Source organism: Stomoxys calcitrans, chromosome 4 (genome assembly GCF_963082655.1).
Source record: "Stomoxys calcitrans chromosome 4, idStoCalc2.1, whole genome shotgun sequence".
Lineage (NCBI taxonomy): Eukaryota > Metazoa > Arthropoda > Insecta > Diptera > Muscidae > Stomoxys > Stomoxys calcitrans.
In genome coordinates, this window is record NC_081555.1 from 155,123,878 (window position 1) to 155,142,285 (window position 18,408).

The window sequence follows — 18,408 nt, forward strand, 5'->3', positions numbered from 1 at the left end:
ATTTCATTTGAGTCCCATATTGTCATGATCGTCCAATAAACCTATTTTGGGGGTTTTTGAGGTTGGCGGTTTGGGTTTACTTGGAACCAATTTTTAATATGAAATTCGTACTCTACTCCTGAATACCTTTCATTTGAGTCCCATATTTTCCCCCTTCCGATAACAACAAATTATATACAAATAAACACAAATTGATTTTAATATATATGATTTTTTCAAAATTGAATTTTTATACAAAATTTTGTCAAAAATTTAATTTTCATAAAAAGATTTGTCAAAATTTTATTTATATTGAAAAATTTAGGCAAAATTTTATTTTATTGACAAATTTAATTTTTATAGAAAATTTTTTCAAAGCTTTATTTTTATGGAAGATTAAATTTTTTTTCAAAATTTTGCCAAAAATTTAATTTTCGTATAAAATTTTGTCAACATTTTATTTTTATGAAAATTTTGTTAAAATTTTATTTTTACAGAAAATTTTTTCAAAACTTTATTTTTATAAAAATTTTTACTTTTATATTTTATTTTTATGGAAATTTTTACTTTTATAGAATATTTTATCAAAAATTTTATTTTTATAGAAAATTTTGTCAAAATTTTATTTTTATAGAAAATTTTTTTTTTAAAAAATTTAATGGAAAATGTCATAAAAATTTTGCTATATATATACTTTTATAAAAAAGTTGTCAAAAATTAATTTAGGGTTTTGTTTCTGTTTGTAATAGAAACAGAGGACCCTACGGCCTGCATCTAGAGCTTTTTTCTTTTCGATAGTTTTAATAATAATTATCGATAGTATCGATACTTTAGTTAATTTCGCATCACCTATATTTCAAACTTAAATAAGAACTAAAAATCAGGAGATCGATCGATCAGTTGGAAGTCACGAGCGAAATCTTTGTACGAAATGTTAGCGATGAAAATTGCGCCCTCTATAGGGCAATATACGCAATGTACCATAAATGATACATTCAGTGTCGTATTGCTTATTTTTGTTTAGTTTTGCAAAAAAATTAACTTTTCCATCGGAAATATATCAATCGATATTCAGTCAAACAATTAAATATCGATAGTGCCATCGATATTTTGCAAGCTCTATTTTTTTATTTTCATTTACATAGCACATTCATTGACCTAAAGTTTTTTACATAGAAAGATTTTTTAAAATCTTATTTTTAAAAAAATTTTTGTAAAATTGAGTTTTCATAGAAAATTTTTTGAAATCTTTCTTACTTTCTTGATTTTCTTTCTTCGATATTTTATTCTCATAGAAAATTTTGGCAAAATTTTAATTTCATTTAGCGAAAATTTGGCTTTTATAAATAGAAAACTTTTTTTTCATTAACCTACCTCATATCTTCTTTGCCCAGGACATCATTGGCTATGCCACCGCCCATGGCTCCTGCTATACCATTGCCGATTGATGAATTAGTTGCCTCACTGGATGTACTGACTTTCCTTCGGTATTTGGCTAAAATATCCTCTGAAATATCATAGTAGCCCACACCACTACCTTGTGCCGCCGAACTACTGGTTCCTGGTAAATTGGCACCCAAGAGATCCAATGAAACCTCTGATGTGTTATTGGAGAATGAGACACTACGTGAACACTGGGATATATCTTCGCTGTTCGATGTGAGATGACGTGACTTGTGACCACGTCGATGCTTAAAAATGCCTTGCTTGAGTTTATTGAAAATGCTTGAATTTGAGTTTATATTAGGAGTACCAATGGTTCGTAGGGAGGTGGCATCTGGCAGGCGTCCTATCGCCGATCTTTGTTGTCTTGCAGACGTTGAGGCGGACGAAGTCGAAGGACCATGTGTCTTATCAGCCGAAGCATCGAAACTTATGCTTTTGGGTATGGCGCCCGTCGACTTGTTCGGTTTGCTGGAACTGGTTGATGGCATCATTATGCTGCTAGAAGACACCACAATATTTGTGGGAGTATTACGGGCGGCCTCATTTACATTATCCGTTAAGTCGTTGTCTTGTAGATTCATTTCTGAAGTTTTGCCGCAGAGCAATAGCAACTCATACGCATGGCGTTGTTCTTGTTGCTGTGACGACGGCTTTTCATCGGATGGTGGTGATAGATTTGGCATGGCTGAAACACGACTGGGTACGGTGTTCAAAACAATCTCATGATTTTCATAATTTAACGATTGATGTCGTCGAAGGTAGGGAGTTGAATTGGAGCCGCGCTCACTGGATTCGCGGCCACCCTTCAAAGCCATAATGCCATTGCGTCTGCCATCGTCTCCGGCATTTCTTTGCAAGGTGCTGGTGTTGCGTCTTTCCACTAAGCCATCATCCGGTAGTCCCTCTAGAAGGGGAGGATCTGGCGGTGCCATCGAAGGCGGTGTTAAATCCTTATCATCGACGAAATCGGAAAAGTCTATTAAATCCTTTGACTCATTGCTGATATTGCTTTGGTGGCGTTTTTTACGCGAGGACGATGATGACATTGCTGGGGCTTGTGGCAACTTTGCTGCCCCCGTTGCCTGCTCCTCCAAACTTAGACTTTGATTCGAAATGCTACTCTCAGCAGATGTTTGTCTTCTCATGCGATTGCGATGCATATGAGCTGCGGCTGCGGAGGAAGTGCTTGGCGACAGAAAGGTGTCTTTGTCTCCCTCATTAGCTATGCTCTTGTAATTCTGTTGAAAACTGTCTTCCGCTGCTCCCATATGGTTTGTGGTTCTCACCGAACTTCTAGCCAGCGAAGAGCCATCCCTATAATGATGAAGATTAGGGTTGTTGGCCATTTGATTGGAATTGTCATCATAAGAATTGATGGCATCGTAAAATGCTGAATCTTCTTGGGAACGATCACTTGCATTACCCCCACTGCTGCCGCCGCTAACATTGACATCGTCCACACTGCCTGTAGAGGGTGGTTTAGCAGGCCCTATTCCATGGCTGGCAGCCAAAGGCCTAAACGCTCGCACATTGCGTCTAACGGTAGGAGGAAATTGCGATGGTATAGAAGAGCGACCATGACGATTCATGGGACCCGACGATATGGCAGCTGCCAATTGATCTCGCTCTCTTTCCGAGCGCACACTAACCTGCGTATCTGATCTTGCAGTAATGCTTATATTGTCATCGGTATCCACTTCGTTAAGCTTCTCAGAATCCGAAGCCAAGACATCAGTGCTCCAGTTGGACTCTGAACGTTGATCCGAAGCATCCAAATAGCCTGCCCGTACATCAAAATTATTGTCTCCCGGCAGTATGACAGCCGCGGGTATCAGCGGTGTAGAAAAGTTTCGCTCCCTTTCTCGTTCAACAGCATCAACCGTTTCGGAGTCACTGGCCAGCACATCCGTTGACCAGGTGTCTGATATAATCGAAACAGTTTCGTCTCCCTCGAATTTCTTAATCTCAAATTTACAAAACTTATCCTCTATGTCGGAGCGGGCTTTCGATATTAACTTTTGCATTTGGGGTGTGGGCAACGCATTATTGAGCGATTCTCCATCGGTGACTTGGGACGAGGGTGTATCACGCCCACTTATATTGGGAGTGCCTCGACCCGACACATTGGCCGACACCATATCAGATAGATTATCATTCTCCACATTCTCTTCGAGTTCCAAAGAACTTGTTACCGAATGGTTGGAGGGTACCTCACTTACTGCCTCCAGATTATCAGAGTTCACTATGGAGGCATCATCGTGCGAAAGCGAAAACCTGGCAGTTTTATTGTGTAAGGGACGTAGAACATCTGACATGCCATCGATGCCATCAAAACCATTGACCACCGATGATTTATCGACTGTAGACTCCTGTTGATAGTTTTCGGTGTCCACCAAGTCGCTGTTGTTTATGTCCTGTCCTATGCTGTTCATCTTCAGCACTTCCTCCTCGGAAAGGGGTTGTAATTTTTGATCACTCCTATTGTAGAGGGTAAATATCAAAATGGGTTCGTTGTCAACAATCTCTGGGGCCACAGATCTAGTGGGTGAGGAGTGATTAGAATTATGATTGGATCTATTTGCTTCCAATCCATTGCTTTTTGGCACATGGTTCCCATTCAACAAGCCATTCACCGCTTCAGCATTATGACTACTACCACCATTGTGAGCAAAACTCATGGTTTTGGCCAATTTGGTTTTGGTGGCCTTGCTTATAAGGGATGGCTTGGATTTTTCTTTAAATGGAGATTCTGTAGCTGCACCAGCTTGCTGTGCTTCTCCATTCTGATGACGATGCCCTTGACTCTCAGGCAAATTTTTCATAATTTTCTTCAATTTCTCTTTGTCCTCCTCGGGTATGGCATACTCCTCGGCAGCGGTTAAAATGCGAAAGAATTCAGCGAAATAGCTCAATTCTCTTTGGGTGGCCATCAGCTGTGCTCGATCAAAATCACTTTGTTGGGCCAAAATCGCTACCACATCTTCCCCTGTTTGCGTGACCAACAACAAATCGATCAAACGCGTTACCGTGTTCGATTCAAACTTGCGATAGACCTCAGCATAGCGGGGATCGATGTCATCATGTTTGATCAACGCGAGCATTTGAACAATTTGGCCAATTTGCATGAGATTGAAACGCACTTGCTCCGAAATGGGGGCATCTATGATGCCCAGCGCGTCGGGACTCACTATGGCGGGACATATGAAATGTGTGAATACCATATCGGTGATGATTTCATTCATGATTCTCTCGGAAAAATTATGAGATTGTTTGAGTTGATGGCACATCGTTTGCACTAGCCAACGCAGTGTGGACGGGAATAGTGACCAATTGCACAGTAAACTATCGATGAAGGTTTTCGCCAAGCTGTGTAATTTCCCAATGGTCTCGGCATGAAATTTATCCACATTGTCGGCATATGCAGCTGAGTCTTCGGGACCAAATCTGAAAAGGAGATATAGATTTTTCTTTAAATTTATCTTTCAATTTTATTTTCATAAAAATGTTAACACCGTTATTCACAGAACTTAAAGTAGATTCTAAATAGGCTTAAGGCCTGATTATGCTCTCGTAAATGTACCGTAAAGTAGAATAAACGTAAAGAGGCAAGTATGCTTATTACAAATCGTATCATTTGACATTTCAAACAAAGTATAAAATTATCAATATTATGAACAGTATAGGCGATGGCACCCTTCTCTGATATTGAGGGAGCATTTTACAACGTAGAGATAGGGTCGATAGTCACCACTTTGGACCGCTGGGTGTTAAACCGAGTTTCTCTGCTACGTGGTAGGATTAATAACACGGACTTCGGAAATAGTGTGGTCAGAAAGCTAATGACAGAGGAGCTCCTCAGGGAGAGGTATTCTCACCAATTCTCTGCAACCTAGTGATAAACCAAATTTTGTTGGATCTCAAGAGACTCCAGTCTGGAGTCTGAACTCAAGGTTGACCAATCGGCACAATTTGGGTATCAAATGAAAGATATCGGAGAGAAGAATACGAATATGGTATTAAAAGTTGAATCCAAGGGGCCACTCCAACCGCAAAAGTTCCCCAAACAAACATATTGGACGTATATATTAGTATGGGACTCAAATGTCGGGATAAGATTACGAATATGACATAAAAAATAATGTCTAAGTGTTTGGGGGTCACCCCAATCTCAAAAGGCCCCCCAAATGGGAATTTTACTCGATCATAGCTATATAAGACTCAAATGAAAGGTGTTTGGGAGTTAATAACAAATATGACATTGAATTTTGTGTCCAAGAATCTAGGTGGCGCTATACCTCCAAAAATCGCCTCCAATAGATTGTTTGACCAATTAAAACAAAGGGGGATCAAACGATAGACATTTTTGAGTAGAGTGCGTCATTCACATATGTGCTCTAGTGGTAGATGGAGTGTGGCGCACAACCCTCATATAGACGCCCTCTACCAAACGGCTGTATACACCAATCATGATAATATGGGTTTAAATTAAAGGTATAAGGTTGTGGACTGCGGATTTTATATCTTCTTTCTGCTCATATATCTAGCGGACCACCTCAGCCCAAAACAGTCGATCAATCATAATGACCTAACATAACAGTGTGATTTAATTAATGTGTGGGGACACAAATAAATGTAGGCCGCCATACCCCAAAAATTATAACATTCAGCGTGATAGAAGTTGCAAACCATAACATTAAGATTGCTACCATTTTTAGCTCATCGAAAAGGGGCCTTCTTTTCCTAGACAAGGCCAAACAACGTGCTGCTGGGCACTACATTTTTGTTTTCAAAACTTTTACATTATTTAATTACTAAGAACTGTCGCCAGCGCACCAAATATATAGAGCGGCAAATTAGTTCTTTGCCGCAGAAAATCGTTTAATATGACAATTTGATTTGTTTAAAAAAAGAAGAGTCTAAATGATGACTATTTAATAGGTAGTCATAAGTCAGTTATAGGCAAATACCACATGACGCTCAATTTTATAGGCGCTAAGCCACTCCAAGCGAGTAGCATCATACACAAAGGAAATCTATATTTTCTTAAAAATATGTTTAAAAAAAGCTCTAACAGACGGGAGAAATGTCAAATTTTCTGTCTTTTATATGTGATTGCGCAAGGATCCGGGGCGACAGAGAACTTTTAAGTTATTTTATTAACACTTTGAGTTTTAAAGTCTATACCTTTCCTTTGTTGATGGCAGCACTAACATTTAAATTAGCGTCATCTATTGGCTGTTTTTAATTAGTTCAACTGAATGGAGATGCCAACACGAACAGAGAGAGGGCAGAGTTATCAAAATTTATCATACAACATTTATCTTTGTTATGACAACCTATCGGTAATTTAAATAAAGAAAAAGAATGTATAGGAATTTAGTTGCGGTTGTTTGCGGTATTATTTTTGAACTCCTCAGCCCTAAGACGGGCCTTAACAATTGGTGTTCTAGGTATTTTAAGTGCCAATCTTTGCCGTAGATAAAAATAGTTACAAATACAAACAATTTGTATAAAAAAAAAGAATTTTGGAGAAAAATGATTAATTAAAATGTTGTCAAAATTTTAGAGTAAGAATAAGAAACATATCTTCCGCGTGGGCTCAGCTAGTCTTATATATAAATATATATATTGTATAAATAAAAATATATTGTCAGTTTGTTTGTTTGTTCCGTATAGACTCAAAAACGGCTGAATCGATTACTTTGAAATTTTCATAGATTGTGTAGGTTGGTCTGGAAGGAAGCATAGGCTATATAATTTTTTGATATCGAAAGGTTGACGGACCCTCCCTCTTACCACAAAAGTACTACCCAAAAATAAAAGTGTACCGATCGGGACAATATGGGACTCAAATGAAAGATATTCAAGAGTAGAGTACGAATTCCATATTAAAAATGAATTTCAAGTAACTGGGGGCCGCCTCAACCCCAAAACACCCTAAAATAGGTTTATTGGACGATCATGAAAATATGGGACTCAAATGAAAGGTATTCGGAAGTACATATGGGCAGGAGTGAGGAACGGGCTTTATAATTTGTTGATATCGGAAGAGGGCGGACACTCGCCCGTTAACCCAAAAACACCATCCAAAATCAGAAGTGGACCGATAATGACAATATGGGTATCAAATAAAAGGTATTGAAGAGTAGAATGCGAATATGGTATTAAAAATTGGGTCCAAGTGCCCAGGAAGTCGTTCAAACCCCAAAACTCCTTCTAGCAGACAAATTTAACATTCATATCAATATGGAGCTCAAATAAAAGGCATTCGGGAGTAGATTACGAATCTGATATGCAAAATCAGATTGAAGTATAGGGGGTCACACCAATCCCCTTAAAACGCCCCAGATGGGCACATTAACCAATCATGACTTTATGGGTTTGTTTGTTCCGTAGAGACTCAAAAACGGCTGAAGCAATTTTGCTTGTGTAGGTTGGTCTGTAAGGTAACATACGCTATACAATTACAATACAATTTTTCGATATCGGAAGGGGGCGCACCCTCTCTAGTACCCCAAAAACACCACCAAAAATCAAAAGTGGACCGATCGTAACAATATGGGTATCAAATGAAAGGTCTTGGAGAGTAGAACAGCGGTCTGTCCCAGGCCCGAAACTCCTCCCAAACAGACATATTGGACGTTCATGTCAATAAGGGGCTACAATGAAAGACATTCGGGAGTAGATTATTAAATATGGGGAAAAAAATGAAGTCCATGTAATAGGTGGTGGAATACCGTATTGGGGTCAAGTGTTTGTGAATAAATTCTAAAACACCCCAACTCGACTTATTTTCCGAACGTATCAATATGGGGCTCGAATGAAAGGAGGGAGTGCCAGCCCCAAAACCATACATATTTATCGCCCTCCAACCCATACATATTTATCGACCATGGCAATTTTGGGCTTAACTGAAAGGTATTTGGGAGAGAGAACGAATTTGACAAATGAGAAATGTTTGAGGTACCATCCCTACCCCAAAAAGAACCCCCCGCAAATGGATATATAGACCGATCACAACAATATAGGTCTCAAATGTAACAGAACTTTTTACTGACTGTGGTAATATGGGGCTCATATAACAAGCACGAAGCTTATATTTACTTTAAGGGCCAAATGTCTGGGTGAACACCTTACTCCCAAACCAAAGAAAAGTATAAGGGAGTAGAACAGACCTCTGTGCTTCAATGACACGAATTTGATATCCACATGCGGTGCTAAATGTCCCCATCCTCAAACTCTACCAAAACATGACTTTTATATCGACCATTGCAATATAGGGCACAAATAAAAGGTATTATAGCGTTAAAGAGGGCGTTGTGAATAAGGCCGCTAATTTTTTTTCAGAAAATATTGTCTAATTTAGTTTTCTTAGAAAATTGTATTTTTTTATATGTTTAAAAGAAAAGTTCAAAAATTCATTTCCTACCTTCTTATTCTCTCCTTAGTACTAAAACGTTGTATTACTTTTTGTGGATCCACATCTAGTATGGTATCCGTTTCCGTCAACACACTCATTATGGGCTGAAATAATGCCGCCGTCAAAAAAATTTTCGCTGAAAACATCGACTCATTTAAGCGATGATAAATACGAGAAAAAGATGAAGCATTGGCTCGAAGCAATCTTCGTGGATTATCACTGGTAACAATTTGTATTTCAATGAGTTCTCTCAACAGTTTCAAAATCATCTCCACATCCTTGCTGTTGATGGCATTGCCAAATAATCCAGTACTAATAGTCTGTATGACAGAGTTCATATGGGCGGGTGAGATTTCTGAAATGCTATCGCCGGTAGCAAGTGATACGGCCAAAATGTATGGAGATTTGTAGAGATAATTGAAGAGTTCCTCATAAGCAATGGCATGCTGAAAGAAAATAAAAATAAAATTTAATGGCTATCGATAAAGTTTTCAACTCTAAATCCTAGTATTGACTTCGATTGTGCGGAAAATGTTGCTAAACATCAATTAAATTTTGTGATATTTTCCAATGTTTCCAACAGTGTTGTTGATTTGTTTAATTGTAATTAAACTTTTTTTTTGGCGTGTAAAGCGTTGTTTTGGTTGAAAACAATTGTATGTTGACATCATTGTTATCATATGGCTGTAAATTAACCTAAGAACTAATTTTTCTACAAATTGGTAGTTTCAAGTACAAAACCATCCATTTTTATAGTGAGTTTTGACAGCTATTCGGGCGAAAACTCGAAGTCAGTACTGGGCTTAAGGTTAAAAGTTTCTACAAATTCTTCGGTATCTAAGCTTTTTTTCTAATTTCTAACACCAACTTTTAAGATGTTCCTTTAAAATTTTTGGTCAAGTATGTTCGTAGAACTTGCCAATAGCAATTCATGTTGGTGGGTATATAAGATTTTATATATGCTTTCCACTAACCTCGTAATTTAACACCTTCTTGGAATCGACAAAATTCGAATTTCCATAATTTTTGGCTCGACGGCAACACAATGAGGGACCCAATTCGGGACGTGACACAATCAGATCATTAAGATTTCGCCTTTGTTGGGCACAAATATAAGCCAACTGCAAAAGAGACAGATGAAATGCATATCAGAGTTCAATGGGACCAAACAAATACCGATGATAATGGTTAAAAATATGCGGCACACCTACTTTTTATTGGTGCATCCGTGTTTCTTTTGCCATTATCATCAGCACGTAATCATCATAAACATTTGCGTACATATAGCATACACTATGTATGTATGTACGTACCCACATACGTACCTTTGTTATCGATGCGGAATTTTCTGACAACGTTTCGGTGAGTTGTACAAATGTTGCCTGCTCTTGTTGTATGAATAATTGCTCTTGGCGTAGTGTACGTGCTAAATCCATAATCTCTAGGAGATTTCCTTCCGTATTCGATTCCATAGTTACGCTAGGCAGCGGTTGAATTAATCCTTAGTCAAGATGTATCAAAATAACGAAATGAATATTCCGCAATGGATTGCCAGTTGATCCTTGTTAAACATTAAATATTGCAAGACTAGAAAAGATGTATTAGAAAACACAAACCCATTATCATTTACTATCCAAAAATTTGATGTAAACAAAACAAATAAAAATTAATATATAAACTAAAAATAAACTTGAACTTGAATGAGGGCGGTTGTGCTATTATCAGTCATGACCGATATTAGGAAAATTGCCGCAACAATCTACTACTACAGCAACAATAACAACAACGACAACATCAACATAGCGATGTGAAACCATTGTACAAGGCGCTAACAAGTACTTAGCGGGTGACGTAGATGGCGTTGTTTAATTTCCAACAGGCATGGGCAAAATAAGTTTTATGGCACTATTTTTGTTCATTATAGGTTGTTCAAAAGTACCCCAAGCAATTGTTTTTAAATTTATTTAAAAATTTGGAAATTAATCAATATTTTTATACCCTACACCACCACTGCGGTACGGGGTATTATCACTTTGTGCATTTGTTGGCAACGCTAAAAAGGAGAAGAGCTAGACCCATTGATAAGTATACCGATCGGCTTAGAATTACTTCCTGATTCGATTTAGCTATGTCCGCCTGTCTGTCCATGTATTCTTGTGATCTAGGTACAGGTCGCATTTGTTGCCCGATTTTCATGAAATTTTGCACAAGTCCTTTTTTTGGTCCATGGACGAACGCTATTGGTTTTGGAAAAAATCGGATGAGATTTAGATATAACTCTCACATATATCTTTCAACCGATATGACCTTTTAAGCCTGTGGAAGCCACAGTTTTGGTGCGATCTCTACAAAATTTGACATGTGGTGTTTTGTTCGACGTTCTCATATGTGTACAATTTTGTCAAAATTGGACCAAATTTAGATATAGCTCCCATATATTTCATTCATCCGATATGGTATTTTAATGCTGTAGAAGCCACAATTTGGTCCGATTTCGCGTGAGGTGTTATATTCGACGTCCTCGTCAAAATCGGTTCAGATTAAGATATAGCTCCCATATATATCTTTCATCCGATATGGCCTGTAAAGGCTGAAGAAGCTACAATTTTGGTCCGATCTGCACAAAATTAAGCAAGAGGTATTTTATTTGACTTCTTCGTACGTGTGCTTAATTTCGTCAAAATCGGGCCAGATATAGATATAGCTCCCATATATATCTTTCGTCCGATATGGCCTTTTAGGCTTGCAGAAGCCACAGTTTTGCTCCGATCTGTACAAAATTTAGCGTGAGGTGTTCTATTCGACGTCCTTATGTGTTTTCAAAATTTCGTCAATAGCTGTTCAGATTTAAATATAGCTCCCATATATATCTTTCATCCGATATGACCTGTAAAGGCTGAAGAAGCTACAATTTTGGTCCGATCTGTACAAAATTAAGCAAGAGGTATTTTACTTGACTTCGTTGTACGTGTGCATAATTTCGTCAAAATCGGGCCAGATAGCTCCCATATATATCTTTCATCCGATATGGACTTTTGAGCTTATAGAAGCCACAGTTTTGGTCCGATCTGTACAAGATTTTGCATGAGGTGTTTTATTCGTCCTTATGTATGTGCAAAATTTTGTCAAAATCGGTTCAGATTTAGATATAGCTCCCATATATATCTTTCATCCGATATGACCATTTAAAGCTGTAGAAGCCACAGTTTTTTCCGATCTTTCCAAAATTTAGCACTATACATTTTATTTAACGTGCCAATACGTGTGCAAAATTTCATCAAAGTCGGTCCAGGCTTAGATGTAGCTTCGGCATATATCTTTCATCCGATATGGCCTTTAAAGGCTTGCCATGATTGGAACCCAGGCGTTCAGCGTCATAGGCGGACATGCTAACCTCTGCGATACGGTTGCCCCCAAACACCCTGTAAAATGCATATTTTGCCCATGAACATTCCACTTAGGTACAGGGGCAAATTTTTCGCATGTCAGCGAGTGCTGTCCGATTCAAGTTTTAAGCTCGATGATGGGGGCCTGCTTTTTATAGCCGAGGGCGTGCCGCAGAGCGACACCTTTTTGGAGAGAAGTTTTTACATGACGTAGTACCTCACAAATGTCGCCAGCATTAGGTGGGGATAACCACGGCTGAAAATTTTTTTCTTCGTCTCTTTAGGATTCGAACGCAGGCGTTCATCGTCATAGACCGGCATGCTAACCTCTGTGCTATGGTTGCCTGCAAACACCCTGTATTAATCTATATTCCTCGTACAGTAAATTTTTCACAAGTGATTGAAGTAAATACAATGTTATCATAATTGACACTTGAACTGATACCCCCTTTTTGTTTACCCACTGCTTTAATCTTAAATCCCAAGCATATTTGTAGTATTGGGTTGCCCAAAAAGTAATTGCGGATTTTTCATATAGTCGGCGTTGACAAATTTTTTCACAGCTTGTGACTCTGTAATTGCATTCTTTCTTCTGTCAGTTATCAGCTGTTACTTTTAGCTTAGCATGTTTTAGAAAAAAGTGCAAAAAAGTATATTTGATTAAACTTCATTCTAAGTTCTATTAAAAATGCATTTACTTTCTTTTAAAAAATCCGCAATTACTTTTTGGGCAACCCAATAGTGTAGCCACGCGTCAAGCAAATAACAAATGTGAAGAACACCACTATGTATTATAAATATATCACGACAGCCTTGGATTTATCATAATTATGATCTTTAAAAATGCTCTCAATCTTCTGATTGTTATTTACAATCATAATCTCTCTCGCTCACTCCCTCTTATTTATTATTTTGAAACACAATGAATGGATTGTGTCTGAGCTAAGTGAAAAACAACAACAATTTCTCATTCAAAATCAATAAAAAGTATGCCGTTAGTACCAAAGACATGACATAAAAAACTAAAAAAAAAAAGGATGGATGTTTTGTTAGACTTTTATGGGATTTAAAACCATATTCCATAGATCGGATTCTAAGCTATATTATCTATCTAAACCAAAATATAAAAAAGTCACTAAAAATTAATCTTCTTTTTAATTCAAAAAGTAAATATTTTTTGTACTATTCACAAGATTTTTAAACTGTTCCATCACTGATTTCTAACCCATGGACGAAGGTGGTATGAGCATAAATTGCTTGGATGACAACATTTTAATAAATATTATTGTATATTATTCATGTCTAAGATAGTTCCAACTTTTAATAACAAGTACAAACACATTCATTAGAGAAAATGTCTTTTGAAATAATAACTTGATAAGTTTTTGGGGGGTGACATACTACAAACTTTCATCACTGTATCTTTATTTGTTTTTTGTTTACTTTGTTAATTTACGTATACTCGTGTAGTACACTTCACATAGGTGAATATATACATAATTCATAACTAAGTATCCTTTGACACGAATTTATTCAATGAGACGTAGTAAAGCGATCAAATAGAAAATAATTATCTTGTTATATTTACAAAAACCTTGAAGGATGAATATTGAGTAAAGGAGAGAGGGAGAGAGAGAGCGTGGACGAAAATAATGTTAACTTTAAAATTCAGTTAAATAAATCAAAAATTTAAAAATGAAGTTAGGTAACGTTTAATACAAAGTAACGGTTGGCGAAGTTAATGCCAATCTTTGTTTCTTTTCCATATCAATGTGAGACATCAAATGGCAACCAGCTGTAATCACATAATAGGTCTGTTTGCGTACTTTTCCAGTAAAAATTTGCAGGAGATTAAGCACAGCCTTTAGGTTAGGTTAGGTTGAAAAGAAGGTGCAGATATTAATCCGCCCCATGCCACTATGGACATACACCTAAGTCAGTAATCGGCTTGTTGTGCGCTCTAAAAACTATAAAGTTACCTTTAAAAAGAAAATTACAAGTTAGGAATTCAGTGCTGCTTACAAAATCCTTAATTGTTTTCAATACCACTCCACCTAAGTGCCGTTATATGTTAGACGCGTAAGCCGGGCAATGACAAAGGAAATGCTACAACGTCTCATCATCTTACCCGCATGCCCTATACATGTTACCACTTGCTGCACCGATTTTACATAAGTGAACTCGTAGTCCTATGTGTGTGTATGATACCAAATAGCTATACTGACCTCCTTCTTGCTTCCTTTCAGTAATAGCCTGGTCTTCTCATGATATGGATCACTCCATAGGATTTTCGCCGTCCTACCGACCGTTCCGCTGTTCCACAATGTTGCATGCGCATTCGTGGCTCATTCCCTTAACTCGGACTGGGTCGACCCGAACGGCTTCGGGTTAACCAAGTTTATTGACGGCAGTCCTCTGGCCTTCATCGCCAAATCGTCTACCCTTTCATTTCCCCTTACTCCGTTATGGCCCGCCACCCAAACAATGCGGATTTTGCCATCCTCAGAGAAGGCGTTAATCTCCTTCTTACACTGCAAGTCTGTTCGTGACCTTACCGTCCTGGTTATTATTGGCCTTATGGCAATTTTACTGTCGGTAAAGATGGTCACACTCGGCGTTTTCGCGTTATCACCAAACCACTTCAAGCATTCCCTGATCGCCCGGATCTCCGCCTGCAGGACCGTATTATGGTCAGGCAGTCTAAAACAGATCTTGAGTCCCTTGGTTCTCTATCCCCCAGGCCCACTCTGTCCCCTAACTTTCATCCATCCGAGTAACATGATCTTCCAGATAGCAATACTAGGGTTCCGTCAATCCAAGACTGTGCCGATGGCAGCAATGCCTCGCACTCGACTTTAAGGCTCATCTCAGGTATCCGATCGGAAACCTCTTCCCTTTCTTCTAGGTTTCCTATCGTCGCCACGATTATACCGTGATGGTATGAACTGCTCCCATCCTCAAACCATTCTCCCATCGCCTTAAGTCTCAGAAATAATACAGGGTGGCTGATGAATATTGCTACATTTTTTTTTCGGTGTATGGAATACATTTTTCTTTTATTCATGTTAAATTAAATTATTAAATTAATTATTAAATTATTATTAATTAAATTAATTAATTAATTAATTAAATTAATTATTAAATTATTATTATTAAATAGAAAAAAAGTTATTACATTTTTTTTTGGTAGCGGCTTTCATCAGCCACCCTGTATGTAGGTCTAACATAATGCAACTTTGATGGGCCCAAGAACTTAAATCGGAAGATCGGTATATGCATGTGGCAGCTACATCCAAACATAGCCCGATCTTGACCATGCTCGATACGAATATCAAAACGCCTAACTCAACTCGCTATAACAAATTTCTGAGAAATCCGACAATAAATGCGCCTTTTATGTGGCCAATACCTTAAATCGGGAGATCAGTATATATGGCAGCTATATCCAAATTTGGACCGATCGGGCCAAATTAAACAAGGATGTCGAGGGGGCCCAACATAACTCAGTGTCCCAGTGCCCAACATAGCTCAGTGTCCCAGCGAAATCGGACAATAAATGCGCCATATATGGGCCCAAAACCTTAAATCCAGATATCGCTCTATATGGCGCCTATATCTAAGTCTGGACCGATTTGGCCCGTATTGAACAAGGATGTCGAGAGGCCTAGCATAACTCAGTGTCCTAAATTTCAACAAAGTCGGATGATAATTGTGGCTTTAATGGACCTAAGACCTTAAGCCGGCAGATCGGTCTATATAGAGGGCTATGTGAAGATATAGTCCGGTATAACCCATCTCCGAACTTAACCTGTCTTCTCCATTAATATATTTTCACATGGATAAAAAATGGATTCTCCATTTTCTCCATGCCCGACATTTTCGTCTCTCTGCGCGTAATGCGTAATGAGTGCAGGATTTTTCAGGCAGAGGTCTATACAATGGGAAGTGCAGTCTCGATCATTTTCGCTATGGGTGACGGCCGATGAAATATTTATATATTCAGCGGTAGGGCAGGTGACAATGAAGGTTATCACTGTACTGTGGTCTCGCTTATATAGAAAGGTGCGACAAAAAAATTTGGTTTCTAGTGGGTAAAAAACACTATAACAAAAATAATTATAAACATTTGCCAATTTCTGGATTTCAAAAAATATGCGAATCAAAAATGAACAAGGTTCATGTTTTGACATAGCCCCCATATAGCGGTACCGCCCGATTTTACCTATTTTGAAGGGTTTGACGATATTTTTCAACAAATGTCGATGCAATTTGGCATTTTGGATTTTCAGAGAATAAAAGATGTGCAAAGTACAAATTATCAAAATGGGTCCATGTTTTTCCATGTAAAAAATAAAATGAGAGGTCAAAGTTTTTCGACACCTGAAGAAGTGGTTGGTGCGTTCAGAATGAATGGTCCGATTCGGACCATAATTGAATTAAATGTTGGAGACCATAGTAGAAGTCATTGTGTATTTAATAATTTCAGCCAATTCGAACAAGAAATGCTCACTTTAGAAGCTCAAGAAATATAATCAGGAGATCGTTTTATCTGTATCAGGCAATAGACTGATTCAGACCCTATTTGATACGTATGTGCAAGATTTCAGCCAAATTGGATCATAATAAAGAAATCAAAATCACAGACCGTTTTATATGGAAGCTGTATCAGGTTATGTACCGATTTCAACCATATTTGGCACAGTAGTTGAAAATTATAGCAAAACATGTCATGCTTCATTTTATCCAAATCGGATAAGTATTGCGCTCTGTAGTGGCTCAGGAGTCAAGATTCAAGATCCTATTTGAACTTAAGTCTGTAGAGAGATTTCAATAAACAGACAGACGGACATGTCCACATCGTTTATGAATATAACGACGATCTAGTATCCATACTTTGTAGGGTTGATAATTTGATGTCTTGCTAATGGAACGGCATAATGGCCAACTCTACAGTGATGGGTATAAAAACATATATCCCAATTTTTTCGCTTGTAGAACATTTGGTAGGTTTTGGTCAGGTTTGGTAGGATTTCTTCTTAAATTTTGGTAGGAAACGATTTTCTCAAGTGGCAGCACTGGTTGCCATACTCTAATGCTAAAAATGGTGACTTCGTATACACCCCATGTGGAGGAGAAATTTCGACTTGCTTCATATATTAGATTTATTTATTATTTAACCTTACTCCCAATTTTTTTTAACTTGCGTGTAGTACGCTGCTAATTTATTTACAACAACGAATCGAATACGTATGTGCATGGTATATGATGTTTTGTTTGCTTTACTAATTCGACAACAAGCACGAAAATATCGAATTCAACAGTTCCCTTAAATGGAATTTTAGTCACAACTGACACATGATACAGTTTTCAATTTAGCTTATTCAAATACTGGATACTCAAACAGTCATTAAAACTGTTATAATAATTGGCGCAAACTGTTGAACCCTATATCCCTACTTTTTTTTATAGACAAATAGGAAGATAGAATTTGGAATTTGTGAGAGTATACAATAAAGTAATAAAATTGTTGCCTTTGCTTGTAAAACAAAAAATTAAATATGGCCTCCGTATATTGTATGATAGTGAATGAGAAGCATCAGATTGTGACAATGACAAAAACAAAACAAATAAGGCACGTTTGAGTTTTCCCAAACAAAAAGACATTTAAAGTGTTTTGCTGCGACAGGTTGACACGGGACTATTAGAATGAGGTGTATGCTAAATTAATTACTCCGTTTGTAACAGCTCAATATATTGATTCAGCACTCCCGGCACGGGATAGCTGTGGCTACAACAACATTCAGCACTTCTAAGGGCGTTAAGATAGAGTCACTTAATTAGTCATTTTAACATGTTTAACAAGCCTTCTGCAAAGTGTTATACTGTTATACAGCAATATGGTTGCGTGTTTCCTTAATAAAAAGAAATAGAAAAAAACGAATTTATGGTGAGAAAGACATCGCGTAACTGATTTCCATACAAATTGTTCATACATATCGGAAATGGACACAGAAAAGTGTTATACTGCTATGTGGTAATATTGTTGTATATTTTCTTGCTGTAAAAACAAGTAAAAGCATGCTATTTTCAGCCCGGCCGAATCTTATATACCCTCCACTTCATTGAATTACTTTTTCAAATATATATAAGCTATATGAAGTTATTGGTCTCACGCGG

The 18,408-nt window shown here is 37.6% G+C and overlaps 1 protein-coding gene across 3 annotated transcripts in view; it reads right to left on the reverse strand.

The window, feature by feature from the left end:
* LOC106085105 (receptor-mediated endocytosis protein 6 homolog) overlaps positions 1-18,408 on the reverse strand; it is a 29,119-nt gene that overhangs the window by 5,643 nt on the left and 5,068 nt on the right. For 2 of the 3 annotated variants that reach the window (XM_013249144.2, XM_013249147.2), the window contains exons 2-5: positions 10,171-10,432; positions 9,820-9,966; positions 8,855-9,291; positions 1,354-4,869 (exon numbers count right to left, since the gene is read on the reverse strand). In XM_013249144.2, coding sequence (XP_013104598.1) covers positions 1,354-4,869; positions 8,855-9,291; positions 9,820-9,966; positions 10,171-10,317 — 4,247 coding nt within the window. In that variant the 5' untranslated portion in view covers positions 10,318-10,432. Of the gene's footprint in view, positions 1-1,353; positions 4,870-8,854; positions 9,292-9,819; positions 9,967-10,170; positions 10,433-14,456; positions 14,476-18,408 lie in introns of those variants that run through there. The other variant, XM_013249146.2, reaches the window with a different exon arrangement.